Here is a 17,095-nt window from a genome sequence, read left to right on the forward strand (position 1 = left end):
AGATCAAGGTCAAGGTCACAGGGGTCACTAAAAGCTACATGTGTGACAGTAGGGGCTGCACAGTGGCAGCCAGTAGATGGCGTGGTTCTGCCATCTACTGAGGGCTTGTCGAGTTTATCATCATTCCGACGTACTAGTCTATGGACGTACAAAGTTTGTGACATTAAAAGAAATTTAGCGCGGGAACAAGTTTGCCAGCAGAGCGGACAAATATGTCATCACGTGGCTCTAATATGAGGAAGATGGCTTTGTTCACCGGTTGAGAGTCATGTTGGATTGTGCTACATTTGCTTTCTTTCGTTTGTGTTATTTTCTGGAAACTTTTTGCCCTTCATTGTGGCTCCTAAGTATAAGTCAGACTCTTCTGATGGCAGTGCTTTGAAAAAAGGAAAGCCATCTCCATAGAAGTGAAATTAGATATAATAAATGGCTCGGAAAAGGGCAAAACACCAACGGATGATCGTTTATGATTTTACCACTGTGTTAGTATAAGTGAGTGACATAGTGGTACTCATGTGCATTATGTGAGTTACAACATATGGTGAAAATCGCGTTCCGTTGTACCGTAGGAACGGAGTTCCTATGAAAGTCAAGGATCCCCCTGTGTTGAAATACACAGAAAACAGTGATGAAGGACTAAAGCTGAAGTGTTGCTTTTACTGCACAGCCATGACAGTGTCAGAGGGTAAAGTTTTATTATATAACTTTGCTTGGAAAAATGTCGTCAGATAATGATAACAGAAATGGTCCAGTGGCCATAGAAGCCTGTTGTGCTGTAAAGTTAAGTATTTACTTAAAATTTTGCACTACGCAAACAGACCGAAAAAAAAATATTTGAACAAAGAGATTGACAAAGAGAGAGTCCCCTCTTCCAGTTTAGGTGAAAGGCATCCTTGATTCTATCAATGTGCAAAATCAGTTCTGTATCAACAATCGTGATGATCAGGATTAAGGTAAGTGCCAGATTTAAATGACTACATAATAATCCCTACAAACTATTCCAGCTTGAAATCTCTTGTTATGCTATGAAAATCAAAGCATCCTGGTGTATCATTTAATTATTCTGCAATAAAAATTCAAAAAGCAGTGTACAATTCAATTTTGTTAGCATTTACTTACATACATGATTTGCCCACAGTACATCTTGAGGAAATTCACTGTCATACTATGTACAGAACATTTAACAACTCAACATCAGATTTATAGACACTAACGTAAATAAAGTGTTACAAAACACTGCTTTACTCATAAACAGTATGATATAATGAATCATTACTTTTTGTTCATCTTTTTTCCCATGACATGTTTCTTGGTATTTTTCTCTGGCTTCACTAATATTATGTAACATTTAGGTGCAAAGATGCTACTTAACAAGCCAAACGCTGAGGACACAATTGCAAAGATTTCCGCAGCTACAGTGAACTTCCCAGGAGAGCTGATGTACGCTGGGATAAATGTGATCCAGACGGCACAGAATATCAACATGCTGAATGTGATAAATTTGGCTTCATTAAAGTTATCAGGCAACTTTCTTGCCAGAAATGCCAGAACCAAACAAACTACTGCAAGGATTCCTATGTAGCCCAGCACTGCATAGAAAGCAGCCTCAGAGCCTGTGTTGCATTCTAAAACAATCTTCTTGTTACTGTATCTGAAAACCATGTTAGGGAAAGGTGGCTTTAACATCAGCCACAATACACATATCACTATTTGAATCATGGTGCAGGAGCAAACGATGATCCTTTGCTGTGCAGGACCAAACTTTCCTGCAACTTTGTTGCCAGGAATTGTGGCTTTGAAAGCTGTAACAACAACAATAGTTTTCATCAAGACACAGGAAATACAAAGAGCAAATGTCACACCAAAAGTTGTGTGTCGCAGCATGCAGGTCCACACTGTGGGTCTGCCCATGAAAGTGAGAGGACAGAGAAAACAGAGGAAGAGAGAAAACAGCAAGAAACAGCTGAGCTCTGAGTTGCTGGCCTTTATTACAGGAGTTTCTCTGTAGTGGATGAAAACCATCATGGTGACCAGTGACAGGGAGGCTCCCAGCAGAGAAACAACTGTGAGAGCTATTCCCATGGGCTCATGGTACGTCAGGAACTCAGTTGTTTTGGGAATGCACTCGTCTTTCCTCTCATTGGACCAGTATTCCTGTGGACAGGGTGTGCAGTCTGCTGCACCTGCAGAGAGAAACACAGAGTGAGAGTTACAATATCTGGATATCATGTTTGCAGAACATTAAATTATATGTGAATAAAAATTGTGCAAGATATTTAAATGATAATATTTAATATGGTTCATTAACATAGACAGTAACATCTCAAATATTTGAAAACATTAGATACACGATAAATGATTCGGTTTAACATGACTTTTGCAAAACTTGAGTGTCTACCTGTTGAATTGGCTATAGTTCCATCAGCACACGGGATACAGTCAAAGCAACATGTAGGTTTTCCCTTAATCTGAGCTCTCCTGGTTCCCACAGGACAAACATTTGAGCACACTGATGTGGGAACCTGAGGGAGAAATGTTTAAACTGTGTAACAATATCACTGACATATTTAGTTAATTGTAACAATCTCATACAGAACATGGTGTGGAACTTAATCAGTAAAGAAAAATCATCATTGTTACCCTTTTCCCCGTCCTCCACACTATCTTTTCCTCCTGGATGTTGAGCCTAAAATCACCGTTTGCAGCAGAAGCAAAATGACCCAGAGTCACATGCTGCACCTGCCCATTTCTCAGCTGCCAGTTAATAATATCATAAGAAGCAGGAGGGTCTCCATTCTCATCAAAAACACATCATCTCCAAACTGATTCCTGAAATTCACCCTTTGGAGATGATCAGTGACCTGAAAAGAGAGACACATTATCTGTTAGATATGCACGAGTCCTTATTTATTCTCAATTTTCAGACAGTTGAAGGTATTGTGAAATATTGCTGCACTATTTCTCACCTGTTTGGGCTGAATTTCTGACAAATTCAAACATAACTTTGCTGGTTTTTCTCCAGCTGGTTTGCAGAATATCAGCTGATGAAGGGCATGTGCAATGGCATAAACTGCTTTGTACACATTGTAAGTAACTCTGAGCTGTGTGACATCGAAAAACGCATGCTGGGAATTCATTAATGTCTCATTGCCTGTGCATATTTGATCCATTTTCTCAGTATTTCTGTGTACTCCTGGTAAAACAGGTCGACAGCCCACCATAATCTCCCAGAAATCCTTCACAAAGGCTGCACTTGGGTCTGTATAAGGACTGATATTTGTAAGAAATGGTTTTAGTTTAGGGATTGCCATTTTCTGCATCACAAATCCCAGAGCTCCACCAAAAGCTTGGTAGATTTCAGGTGTGGACAGTCTCGCAGCTGTTATCCAAGCTTCACTGGCAATCCACTGAGTTCCTGTAATGTTCTGTTTCACCACCTCTTTCATCAATGGATAAAAGTCACTCTCATCAACAAAGGCCAAAATGACTTTAACAGTTGATCTTTTGATCATTTCCACAACATCCAGGATTTTATCCATAGAGTATGTACGTGAAATTGTGCCAACAAAAGCAACACAAACTCCTAACTTTTTGACTTCTTCAGTGAAAGACAGGATCCCATTTCTCCCATAATCATTGTCTGACTGTATGGCTCCAATCCACTGCCAACCAAAATGTTTAACCAACGCTGCCAAAGCTTTTGCCTGGAAGTAGTCGCTGGGGATGGTCCGAAAAAAGGTGGGATATTTGGTTCTGTCACTCAGACAGGCACATGTTGAGAAGTAACTTACCTAGAAATGAAGAAGAAAAGAAAAGAGTCTGAAAACAAGGACACGATACAGTTTCTATGAAACATCAAATATGACAGAGTCCATAAAATGTTAATTTATATCTTACTACTGGCACTTGAAAAGGTCCAAGAGTTCCAGCCACAGCTACGGACTGAGATGACCCATCTTCTGCTATGACAGCAGATATTGTTGGAGGACAAGGAGAATTAAATCCTATCTCCTCTGGTCTACTGGCCAGTGTTAGAGCAGCACGTAAAACATTAGAAGGAGTTGCACAAGAGTTAAGGATCCTGTAGCCGAGAGATATGTTTGGAAGGAGAACAGGATCTTTGTTGATTTCTTCAATTGCAAATATCATCACTTGGGTCCATCGAAAAGCTCGCAGGTAAAATCTAAAGAGGTTTATGAAGTTACAGAGCTGCTGCTGCTGCACATGTACATACACTGGCAGGTTTATAAGATGAGAATAAACATGCAAGCATGAACAATAAAAACAGATACATCAAATCTTACCCTGCACACTTCACTCCAGGAGGCTCCCTCTTGAATGTAGATGTGCTTCTTATCTCTTTGTTGAAAACTGGAAAAATCCCCCCAATCATTATGTCACCCTGATTAAATAAACTTGGAATGTCAAACCTGCCAAGCAGCTCACAGCCAGAAACTGTGTTCAGATGGAGAACACACAGAAATATGAAAGTAGCTCTTGCCATGTTTGTGCTCGACTATCAAATGCACATGAGGACGCAGCTCTTATAACAAACTGTGCTGCATGGAGGCAGACATTCTACCATCATGAAAGGCTGATTTATCTCCCACAGGACAGAGGGATCTCTGATTGATAGGGTTTGCACAACAGTAAAAAGTGAATGCTATATTATATATATATAAGTCTATAAATCAGTACACTATGAGGGCTAACGTACAGGTACACACACATAAATCATCTACAAAATGTAGAATTTAGGAAACTAACTGACTTTTCACATCAAATCAAATTCCAGAAATTTACTGAGCATAGTAATGTGCCCTAAACTATAATAGTAATTTCCTTAAACAAAGAAAATCTTTCACAATTTTCACCCACAGTAACTTACAGTAAATGCATTCAAACCACAAAAGTAACTGATATAATCAAAAAGCAGAATTAGTGCAGCAGAAGACATGTTTTTAATTTTGGAAAAGGGAATAATTTTGAAGATGCTGAATAATGTAGAGTGTCAGTGGATAAATATCTTTTTTCAAATTAAATGACAGAATAATCGAAATTTTGTCAGGGCTCCCTCCTCACCCCCGTCCTTCCCACCTGACATCCTAAATACCCCTTTTCCTCATCTGTTTCCTCTCTTCCTCTCCCTCTTCCTCTCCTGCTCCCCTCTCTCTTTCTATCCCTCGGTTTCTGTCTCTGTGTCTCTCTTCAGTCTCCCATCCGCTCCTCTACCCCTGTCTCCCTCTCTCTCCCATCCGCTCCTCTACCCCTGTCTCTCCTCTGTCTCCCATCCGCTCCTCTACCCCTGTCTCTCCCTCTGTCTCCCATCCGCTCCTCTACCCCTGTCTCTCCCTCTATCTCCTCCTGGTCTCCCATCCTCTCCTCTGTCTCTGCTTCCTTCCCCAATGCAATACCTGAGTGGAGCGTTGAATCACACCTGCCTCCACTCAGGTAATCAGCCTTCTCCTCGGGTCCCGGACAGCTGAAGGACATCGACCTGATTACTCTCCACTGCAATAAGAACCGGCTCATCCTTTCACTCCCTGCCAGATTGTTGAACAAGATTTCACAACCCAACTGTCCGGGACCTCTGACGCCCAGAACCCTCGTCCGCCTTCCCTAACCCATTCGGCACCGGTTTACCCCCATCTGGATCCCCCCTTCTGCCTGGACCCCTCCCTGGAACCCCGACCTGCTTCCCTCCCCGATCGCTGGAACCCGCAGCAGAACCGGCTGCTCCTTACCTCCCGGAACCTCCTAGAACACCACAGGTGAGACATCCTCCTCTGCCCGGCCAACCTAACACCTCGGCCCCCGGTTCATCAGAGCCTGACGTTCCGCCTCCTCCGAACCCCTCGCCACCTGCTGGACACCTTGCCCCCACCAACGTCTGGCCGCCAGGGAACCCCTGCTCCAGACCCACCTGGCCAAGCCCCTACTACATCAGCCGCTCCCTGCTCTTGCATCCTGGTTTCCCCCCACCGAGCCACTATTCATCCCTTTACAATAAAACTCCTCAGTTCCACCGGCTTTGGTAGTGTGGCTTTCTGTTCAGGTTCGCCCTCTGAGATCGTGACAAAATTGTTATTGTGTGCACATTTACATTCTTGTCATTTGCTTATCGTATAGACAAAAGTCGAAGGCATAGTCTGAATAAATTAGTGGGCAATATAGAAACCACTGTTCAATCGAGCCTCCACACTTTATAGTCCACTGTTGAAATATGGTGATTTTGGGGCAAGAATCTGCGTGAGCTTTTTGAGAACAGGTAGTAATAATTTTATTTTTACTAATAAGAATAATAGCATTATCATAATATTTCTGTTTTTGTATATATACGGTGCCCTTAATAAGTATTCAACCGTACTAGAAGTGAGTCATCTGACTGAATTCAGGACAAATCAGTTGGTGCTAGAAGTCACAAAATTAGTGAAATGAAGATCATCTGAGAGCAGTGAATGTGTCTTAAGTGATTGAAGTATCAAGAAACCTGCAACTGGAGAGGTATAGTCACTGCTAAATCAGTATTTATGGCTGGATGGAAGCCATGAAGATAAAATAACATTCAAAGCAACTCTGTGACAAAGTTATTGAAAGCCTTCAGTGAGGGGATGACTGGTGTTCATCAGAAGGCCTTTGAGAGACTCTGAAGTCAACTGAAGAAGGTTCTCTGTGCTGATGATACCAAAATGTAGCTTTTGACCATCAGGCTAGATGCAATAGAGTGGTGCCTCGTATATCGGCAGGGTTTACATTCCAGACCCTCCCACAATAGACGAAAATCCGCGATATAGGGACCATATTGTACCCCTTAAATATTGGTCGACTCACCCATCTCCAGGGCTGTAGGTCAGGCAGGTTTTTATGCTCATGTCTTTTGCTGTCTTCCATGCAAAACATCTGCAGCAGGACAGGACAGTTTTCTGCAGGTTTTATTCACCGCTCAGCACAACAAACACAGATCGCTCTCACCAGCACAACGTAAATAAAAACAAGAATAATTTTAAAAAATAAAATAAATGCAAATGAACACAGCCATACACAAATTCGATGCTTTTTGTAAATTCCTGTCAAAAAGCCAAATTAATTTGACCATGATTCAGTGTTGAAAATAATACAACTAGGAAACTTCCAAGGGGGGCGAATATTTTTTATAGACACTGTATGGGATAAGACAGAGGTCCGGTCGAGCCAAGGAACTGTATGGAAAATGTCATTTTAGGACTGCTGGTTGGTTAGAGGACCACGATGAAAACAGAAAAAGGTGAAGCCGCTACCTCGCCCGGGTTAGGGAAACCGGGGCCTTCCCCTGGAGCCAGGCCTGGGGGGGGAGCTCGCAAGAGAGCGTCTGGTGGCCGAGTCTTGGGGTCCCGTGGGGCTCGGTCGGGCATAGCCCGAAGAAGTAACACGGGGCCACCGCCCAATAGGCCCACCACCTATAGGGCAGGAAGTCGGGGTCGGGTGCTATGTACACCATGCAGTAGGCAGGAGCGGGTGCCTAGGCGTGCCGCCCCCTGGTGGCGTAGACTAGCTCTGGGGATGTGGAACATCACCTCACTGGCGGGGAAGGAACCTGAGCTGGTTCGGGAGGTGGAGCGATACCGGCTAGATATAGCTGGGCTCACCTCCACGCACAGCAAGGGTTCTGGAACCAGAATCCTGGAGAGGGGTTGAACTTTCTCCTACTCTGGAGTTGCCCAAAGTGAGAGGCGCCGGCGGGTGTGGGGATACTCACAAGCCCCCGGCTGAGTGCCGCTTTGTTGGAGTTCTCCCCGGAGAACGAGAGGGTCGCCTCTCTGCGACTTCATGTTGCAGAGGGGAAAACTCTGACTGTTGTCTGTGCTTATGCGCCGAATAGCAGTTCGGAGTACTCTGCCTTTTTGGAGTCTCTGGGTGGTGTCCTGGAAGGGGTACCGCCTGGGGATTCCATATTTCTCCTGGGAGACTTCAACGCTCACGTGGGCAACGATGGAGAAACCTGGAGGGGGGTGATTGGGAGGAACGGCCTGCCCGATCTGAACCCGAGTGGTGTTTTGTTATTGGACTTCTGTGCTAGTCATGGATTGTCCATAACGAACACCATGTTCGAGCATAAGGTTGCTCATAAGTGTACTTGGTACCAGAGCACCTTAGGCCAAAGGTCGATGATCGACTTTATAGTTGCATCGTCAGATCTGCGGCCGTATGTTTTGGACACTCGGGTGAAGAGAGGTGCAGAGCTGTCAACTGATCACCACCTGGTGGTGAGTTGGATCCGATGGCAGGGAAGACTGCCGGACAGACCTGGTAAACCCAAACGTGTAGTGCGGGTGAACTCAGAACATCTGGCGGAGGACCCTGTCCGTAGGGTTTTCAACTCCCACCTCCGGAAGAGTTTCTCCTGCATCCCGGGGGAGGTTGGGGACATGGATTCTGAGTGGTCCATGTTCAAAGCCTCCATTGCAGAAGCAGCTGCTAGGAGCTGTGGTCTGAAGGTCACTGGTGCCTGTCGCGGCGGGAATCCAAGGACCTGCTGGTGGACTCCAGAGGTGAGGGAGGCCGTCAGGCTGAAAAAGGAGACTTTTCAAGCCTGGTTGGCTCGGGGTCTCCCGAAACAGCTGACAGGTACCGGTTGGCCAAAAGGGCGGCAGCTGTGGTGGTTGTGGAAGCTAAACCTCGGGTGTGGGAGGAGTTCGGGGAGGCCATGGAGAAGGACTTTCGGTCGGCCTCGGGGAAGTTCTGGCAAACCGTTCGACGCCTCAGGAAGGGGAGGCAGGGCTTCACTCAGGCTCTGTACAGTCGGAGTGGAGAACTGTTGACCTGTACTGGGGATATTGTCGGACGGTGGAAAGAGCACTTCGAGGAACTCCTGAACCCGGTAAACACGTCCTCTATGGAGGAGGCAGAGCCTGAAGACTTGGGGGGGATCTTCGTCCATATCCGTGGCAGAGGTCGCCGAGGTAGTTAAGAAGCTCCTCGGTGGCAAGGCGCCAGGTGTGGACGAGATTCGCCCTGAGATGCTGAAGGCTCTGGACATTGTTGGACTGGCCTGTTTGACACGTCTATACAATGTTGCGTGGGCATCGGGTACAGTACCTGTGGAGTGGCAGACCGGGGTGGTGGTCCCTATTTTCAAAAAGGGGGACCGGAGAGTGTGTGCCAGCTACCGCGGTATCACACTTCTCAGCCTCCCCGGGAAAGTTTACTCTAGGGTGCTGGAAGGGAGGATCCGACCGATAGTCGAACCTCGGATTCAGGAGGAGCAATGCGGATTCCGTCCCGGTCGTGGAGCAGCGGACCAGCTCTTTACCCTTGCGGAGCTGCTGAGGGGGTCATGGGAGTATGACCTGCCAGTCTACATGTGTTTTGTGGATCTGGAGAAGGCCTATGACCGTGTCCCCCGAGGGGCTTTGTGGGGTGCACTGCGGGAGTATGGGGTCGCGGGCTCGTTGTTACGAGCCGTTCGGTCCCTGTACAACCAAAGTGAGAGCTGTGTCCGCATACTCAGCATTAAGTCAGGCACGTTTCCGGTGGGTGTTGGACTCCGCCAGGGCTGCCCCTTGTCTCCAATCCTGTTTGTGGTTTCGTGGACAGGATTTCAAGGTGCAGTCGTGATGAGGAGGATTTCGGTTTGGGGGCCTTGGGATCGCATCTCTGCTTCTTGCGGATGATGTGGTTTTGTTGGCGTCCTCAGACCGTGACCTCCGGCACGCACTGGAGCGGTTTGCAGCCGAGTGTGAAGCGGCAGGGATGCGGATCAGCACTTCCAAGTCCGAGGCCATGGTTCTCTGCCGGAACCGGTGGATTGCTCCCTCCGGGTTGAGGGGGAGTTGCTTCCCCAAGCGAAGGAGTTTAAGTATCTCGGGATCTTGTTCACGAGTGATGGGAAAATGGAGCGGGAGATGGACAGGCGGATTGGTGCGGCGTCAGCAGTAATGCAGGCGTTGTACCGAACCGTCGTGATGAAGAGGGAGCTGAGCCGTAAAGCGAAGCTCTCGATTTACCAGTCCATCTACGTTCCAACCCTCACCTATGGTCATGAGCTTTGGGTAGTGACCGAAAGAACAAGATCGCGGATACAAGCGGCCGAAATGGGCTTCCTCCGTAGGGTGGCTGGGCTCAGCCTTAGAGATAGGGTGAGGAGCTCAGACATCCGGAGGGAGCTCGGAGTAGCGTCGCTGCTCCTTCGCATCGAAAGGAGCCAGTTGAGGTGGTTTGGCCATCTGATACAGATGCCTCCAGGGAGACTTCCTTTGGAGGTTTTCTGAGCATGTCCGTCTGGGAGGAGACCCTGGGTAGACCCAGAATTCGTTGGAGGGATTACTTATCTCGTCTGGCCTGGGAACGCCTCGGGATCCCCCAGGAAGAGCTGGAAAGCGTTGCTGGGGGGAGGGATGTCTGGAACAACCTGCTTCGCCTGCTGCCTCCGCGACCCGGCTCCGGATAAGAGGAGGAAAATGGATGGATGGATGGATGGTTGGTTAGAGTGAGAGAAAGCTTGGTATATACACCCCCTGTCAAAAGTTTTGAGATGGGTCTAATTTATTTGAATGGGAAAGTGTCTCAAAATATTTGACAGGGGGTGTAACAAGTGGTTTTGCATGAGTGTATTCCCCAGAGGCAAAGCCTACTGTAGAAACTGTCAGGGTTTAGGTGCTATTCACAGGAAAACACTTTTAAGAATTGTCTCATCATTAAAACGGGCAACAATTCATAAAGGATGAACACACTGATTCAGGAATAGATTAATGAACTTCAAAGTGTTTCTGCTCATACAACTATGACGCCCGCAATAATTATTTTATAGATTGTTCAGATAATATATACACCTGGAGAATAGGCAGGACGGGCACCTGGAAAGCACACTCGTAAAAGAAGTCATTTAGAAGAGGTTTGTGAGGTCAGCATCTAGTGTTCATTGCTGGCCAGTGTTGGGCACGTTACTTTAAAAAAGTAATAGTTATAGTTACTCGTTACTTCACACACACACACACACACACACACACACACACACACACACACACACACACACACACACACACGCACACACAGGTTCTGTGGAGCTGGGGCAGAAAAATCCAGCTTTGGCTGCTTGGACGGCGTGGCTTCGTGTCCTTCGTTGGCGGAGCTCACGTTAACAGCACCTGGATGCCATCATTAGCGGGGTCAACGGTGTTTTTAGCTACTAGCGTAGTAGAAGCGTGTGCAGTCGAGAGGTGCTTCATTAATTTGAGTTGCTTGTATTGGACGTTGACAAACTCTTTACTCTGAGACGACATAATGTACACTCAACATGAACATTTTTGCCTTTTACCTCGATGAGGTTGAAGTAGTGTCTGTATTTCCATCTTGAAAACGCCGTCTTTCCTCTCAACTCCGGACTTGCCATCTCATCATAGTTTGTGTGTGTATGTGTGCTGCTATGTGCTGCTGGGTTTGTGTGTAAAGCAGCACCTTGCCCACCTGGTGTCTCTGGTTGGCTGAACATGAAATCTTACTGTACCTTAGCCAATCATCATTACGGAGGCAGTTATCGCGCCCCTCCCTTCCTACCATCACCAAAGGAAGAAAAAAGAAAGATAAGTCGGATGACAGCTTCAATAAAGTACCGCATAAACGGCATGTTCGTAACAGTAACAGTAACAGTACAGCGTTGTAACGGTAGAGAAAGTAATCAGTTAGATTACCCGTTGCTGAAAAAGTAACTCTGTTAGTAACGGCGTTTATTTTAACGCCGTTATTCCCATCACTGTTGCTAACATTACATTTTAAGGCACCTTGCATTTTTATTCTACCTCAAGCCATGGTATCTGCTTTTTACTACATCTGCAATGTGACTGAACATGTCCACAGCAGAGAGTAATGGAGGACAAAGCTTGATGAAATTCGTTAGATGGCTTCATAATATCTACAAACAATTACAATTTGAAATGGAGTGCTGTGATATGCATTATTAGTGTCTGGTCAAAAAAGAAAAAAATATCAAACTAACGAGCGTTTAAATTCTTTCTCTATAGCCCAACTGACAATATTTTCAAAAGACAACTGCTTTGACACTGTGCTCCAGTTTGCTGCTTCCTAACGCAGATAATTTAATAAAGTGTTTGGACAAAACCAACAGAGAGATCCAGTGTACCACTGGCACCTGTAAAATATTAAGGGAATGGTTTGTGTTATATTCCCAAACACTTAATTGTTACTAATGTGTCATAATTTACTGTAGCATTTAGTTTCTTGGTTCAGTTTTGCATCACACCTTTTTCCAGCAGGTAGCAGGAATAATATGTCTAGGACATTGTCAGCAGATCATCTGCTCGGATTTGAATGTGTTTGACATCAGCACAGTAACACCTATGTACAAATTATGGGAATCTCTTGTTATGTAATGATAGTCAATGTATCCTGGGGTATCATTTAATTATGTTGGAACCATAATTCAAAATAAGTGTACAATGCAATTTTAAGTAATTATTTACATTCATGATTTGCCCACAGTACATCTTGAGGAAATTCACTGTCACAGTATGTACAGCACATTTATCAACTCAATATCAGATTATTAGACACTCAGGTAAGTGTTAAAAAATAATGACTTACTTCATATACAGTACACTATGACAAATCATTAGTTTTCATTCATCTCTTTTCCCCATGACATGTTTCTTGGTATTTTTCTCTGGCTTCACCAATATTATGTAACATTTAGGGCAAAGATGCTACTTAACAAGCCAACGCTGGAGGACAAAATTGCAAAGATTTCACAGCTACAGTGAACTTCCCAGGAGAGCTGATGTATGCTGGGATAAATGTATCCAGACGCACAGAATATCAAACATGCTGAATGTGATAAATTTGGCTTCATTAAAGTTATCAGGCAACTTTCTTGCCAGAAATGCCAGAACCAAACAAATTACTGCAAGGATCCCTATGGTAGCCCAGCACTGCATAGAAAGCAGCCTCAGAGCCTGTGTTGCATTCTAAAACAATCTTCTTGTTACTGTATCTGAAAACCATGTCAGGGAAAGGTGGCTTTAACTTCAGCCACAATACACATATCACTATTTGAATCATGGTGCAGGAGCAAACGATGATCCTTTTGCTGTGCAGGACCAAACTTTCCTGCAACTTTGTTGCCAGGAATTGTTGGCTTTGAAAGCTGTAACAACAAACAATAGTTTTCATCAAGACACAGGAAATACAAGAGGCAAATGTCACACCAAATGCTGTGTGTCGCAGCATGCAGGTCCACACTGTGCGGTCTGCCCTATGAAAGTGAGAGGACAGAGAAAACAGAGAAGAGAGAAACAGCAAGAAACAGCTGAGCTCTGAGTTGCTGGCCTTTAATTACCAGGAGTTTCTCTGTAGGTGGATGAAAACCATCATGTGGACCAGTGAACAGGGAGGCTCCCAGCAGAGAAACAAACCTGTGGAGAGCTTTCCCAATGGGCTCATGGTACGTCAGGAACTCAGTTGTTTGGGAATGCACTCGTCTTCCTCTCATTGGACCAGTATTCCTGTGGCAGGGTGTGCAGGTCTGCTGCCGACTGCAGAGAGAAACACAGAGTGAAGAGTTTAACAATATCCTGGATATCATGTTTTGCCCCAGAACAATAAATTATCAAAGTCATTGTAAAAAAAATTGGTGGTAAGAGAAATTCGAAATGAATTAAGTTAAATGAGAATAAAAACTAGTGGTCTTCCAGTAAACATGTTAGTAAACACTTAAATATTTTGAAAACACTTTAGATACACGATTAAAGGATCAGTTTAACATGACTTTTTTGTAAAACTTGAGTGTCTACCTGTTTGAATTGGCTATAGTTCCATCAGCACACGGGATACAGTCAAAACAACATGTAGGTTTTCCCTTAATCTGAGCTCTCCTGGTTCCCACAGGACAAACATTTGAGCACACTGATGTGGGAACCTGAGGGAGAAATGTTTTAAACTGTGTAACAATATCAATGACATATTTAGTTGATTGTAACAATCTCATACAGAACATGGTGTGGAACTTAATCAGTAAAGAAAAATCATTCATTCTTACCCTTTTCCCCGTCCTCCACACTATCTTTTCCTCCTTGGATGTTGAGCCCTAAAATCACCGTTTGCAGCAGAAGCAAAATGACCCAGAGTCACATGCTGCACCTGCCCGTTTCTCAGCTGCCAGTTAATAATATCATAAGAAGCAGGAGGGTCTCCATTCTCATCAAAAAAACACATCTCCCAAACTGATTCCTGAAATTCACCCTTTGGAGATGATCAGTGACCTGAAAAGAGAGACACATTATCTGTTAGATATGCACAAGTCCTTATTTATTCTCAATTTCAGACAGTTGAAGGTATTGTGAAATATTGCTGCACTATTTCTCACCTGTTTGGGCTGAATTTCTGAAATATTCAGACATAACTTTACTGTTTTTTCTCCAGCTGGTTTTGCAGAATATCAGCCTGATGAAGGCATGTGCAATGGCATAAACTGCTTTGTACACATTGTAAGTAACTCTGAGATGTTGTGACATCGAAAACGCATGCTGGGAATTCATTAATGTCTCATTGCCTGTGCATATTCTATCCATTTTCTCAGTATTTGTGTGTACTTCCTGGTAAAACAGGTCTGCAGCCCACCATAATCTCCCAGAAATCCTTCACAAAGGCTGCACTTGGGTCTGTATAAGGACTGATATTTGTAAGAAATGGTTTTAGTTTAGGGATTGCCATTTTCTGCATCACAAATCCCAGAGCTCCACCAAAAGCTTGATAGATTTCAGGTGTGGACAGTCTAGCAGCTGTTATCCCAAGCTTCACTAGCAATCACTGAGTTCCTGTAATGTTCTGTTTCACCACCTCTTTCATCAACGGATAAAAGTCACTCTCCGGAGCAAAAGCCAAAATGACTTTAACAGTTGATCTTTTGATCATTTCCACAACATCCAGGATTTTATCCATAGAGTATTACGTGAAATTGTCCCAACAAAAGCAACACAAACTCCTAACTTTTTGACCTGTTCAGTGAAAGAGAGGATCCCATTTCTCCCATAATCATTGTCTGACTGTATGGCTCCAATCCACTGCCAACCAAAATGTTTAACCAACGCTGCCAAAGCTTTTGCCTGGAAGTAGTCGCTGGGATGGTCCGAAAAAAGGTGGGATATTTGGCTCTGTCACTCAGACAGGCACATGTTGAGAAGTAAACTTACCTAGAAATGAAGAAGAGAAAAGAGTCTGAAAACAAAGACACGATACAGTTTCTATGAAACATCAAATATGGACAGAAGTCCATAAAATGTTAATTTATATCTTACTACTGGCACTTGAAAAGGTCCAAGAGTTCCAGCCACAGCTATGGACTGAGATGATGCTGTCGCTGCTATGACTGCAGAAATTGTTGGAGGGCAAGGAGAATTAACTCTGTCTCCTCTGGTCTACTGGCCAGTGTTAGAGCAGCACGTAAAACATTAGAAGGAGTTGCACAAGAGTTAAGGATCCTGTAGCCGAGAGATATGTTGGAAGGAGAGCAGGATCTTTGTTGATTTCTTCAATTGCAAATATCATCCACTTGGGTCCATCGAAAACCTCGGAAAGTAAAATCTAAAGAGGTTTATGAAGTTACAGAGCTGCTGCTCCACATGTACATACACTGACAGGTTTATAAGATAAAATAAACATGCAAGCATGAATAATAAAAACAGATACATCAAATCATACCTGCACACTTCACTCCAGGAGGCTCCCTCTTGAATGTAAACGTGCTCCTTATCTCTTTTGTTGAAAACTGGAAAATTCCCCAATCATTATGATCACCCTGATTAAATAAACTTGGAATGTCAACCTGCCAAGCAGCTCACAGCCAGAAACCTGTGTTCAGATGGAGAACACACAGAAATATGAAAGTAGCTCTTGCCATGTTTGTGCTCGACTATCAAATGCACATGAGGACGCAGCTCTTATAACAAACTGTGCTGCATGGAGGCAGACATTCTACCATCATGAAAGGCTGATTTATCTCCCACAGGACAGAGGGATCTCTGATTGATAGGGTTTGCACAACAGTGAAAAGTGAATGCTATATTATATAGAAGTATATGAATTCAGTGCAGTGTAAGAGCTAATGTACAGGTACACACACTCCAAACTCCGACAAAATGTAGAATTTAGGCAACTGACTGACTGACTCACCATGTTGAACCAAATGCCAGAAATCTACTGAGTACAGCAACATGCATCCAAACTACTTTGGTAATATGGACTGATAAAGAAAATCTTTGACATTTTTCACCCACAGTAACTTATGATAATGGCATTTAAACCACAGAGGTGATAGACAAAATCCAAACAAGCAAAGTGAATGCCTCCAGAAATGAACTTCAAGACAATGTTTTTCTTTTTGCAACAGATGATGGTTTTAAGGATGTTAAATAATGTAGGACCAAACCAGTTGATTACCAGAGCAGTATAGGTGGATAAATACTGCAGGTTTTATATAACTGACATTGTCTGAAGAATTTGTTACTGCATGCTTGTCATTTGCATATCATAGAAACAACAGACGAAAGACTGTTCTGTATAAATTAGTGGGCAATATGGAAACTAATGTTTAATCTAGCCTTCAAACCTCATAGTCCACTACAGCAGATCCTCTCTTTACGACGTCCTCGACCTACGGCGTTTCGTGGTCGTCATCCCCCATAAATTTATTGAGAAAGTCTTGTTCATACAGTCCATGGTCTTGTTCCATCATTTCGACGTAAGGCGTTTACGACATTAAAATAAAAGTTTGTGCAGGAACTAGTTGGTGAGCGCAGCTGACGAAGACATCGTCACGTCGCTGAAATGCGAGGAAGACGGCTTTGTTTACATTCGGTTGAACGCTATGTCAGATTGTGCTACAATCGCTTTCTTTCGTTTGTGTTGTTTTTCGAAACCTTTTAGCTCTTCATTATGACTCCCACATTCCAGTCAGACTCGTCTGATGACAGTGCTTTGAAGAAAAGGAAAGCCATCTCCATGGAAGTGAAGTTAGATATAAAATGCTCGGAAAACACAGGGCACAGCACCAATGGACGAATGATTAGGATTTTATTTAGCTTGAAAAGGAGTGCATAACAACCAAAAA

At 44.1% G+C, this 17,095-nt stretch overlaps 2 protein-coding genes and 1 pseudogene across 2 annotated transcripts in view; all 3 read right to left on the reverse strand.

The window, feature by feature from the left end:
• LOC127536796 (extracellular calcium-sensing receptor-like) overlaps window positions 1-17,095 on the reverse strand; it is a 33,710-nt gene that overhangs the window by 10,956 nt on the left and 5,659 nt on the right. The gene's annotated exons all lie outside the window — the stretch shown is intronic.
• Window positions 966-14,202, reverse strand: LOC127536891 (vomeronasal type-2 receptor 26-like). The gene is made up of 4 exons (XM_051958292.1): window positions 14,128-14,202; window positions 2,641-2,739; window positions 2,399-2,522; window positions 966-2,183 (listed from the first exon to the last, which is right to left on the reverse strand). Exons 1-4 carry the CDS (start codon window positions 14,200-14,202, stop codon window positions 1,273-1,275), a joined length of 1,209 nt encoding a protein of 402 aa, XP_051814252.1. The 3' UTR covers window positions 966-1,272.
• Window positions 14,898-15,534, reverse strand: LOC127536799 (vomeronasal type-2 receptor 1-like; annotated as a pseudogene).

This window comes from Acanthochromis polyacanthus, chromosome 13 (assembly GCF_021347895.1).
Source record: "Acanthochromis polyacanthus isolate Apoly-LR-REF ecotype Palm Island chromosome 13, KAUST_Apoly_ChrSc, whole genome shotgun sequence".
NCBI classification, from domain to species: Eukaryota; Metazoa; Chordata; class Actinopteri; family Pomacentridae; genus Acanthochromis; species Acanthochromis polyacanthus.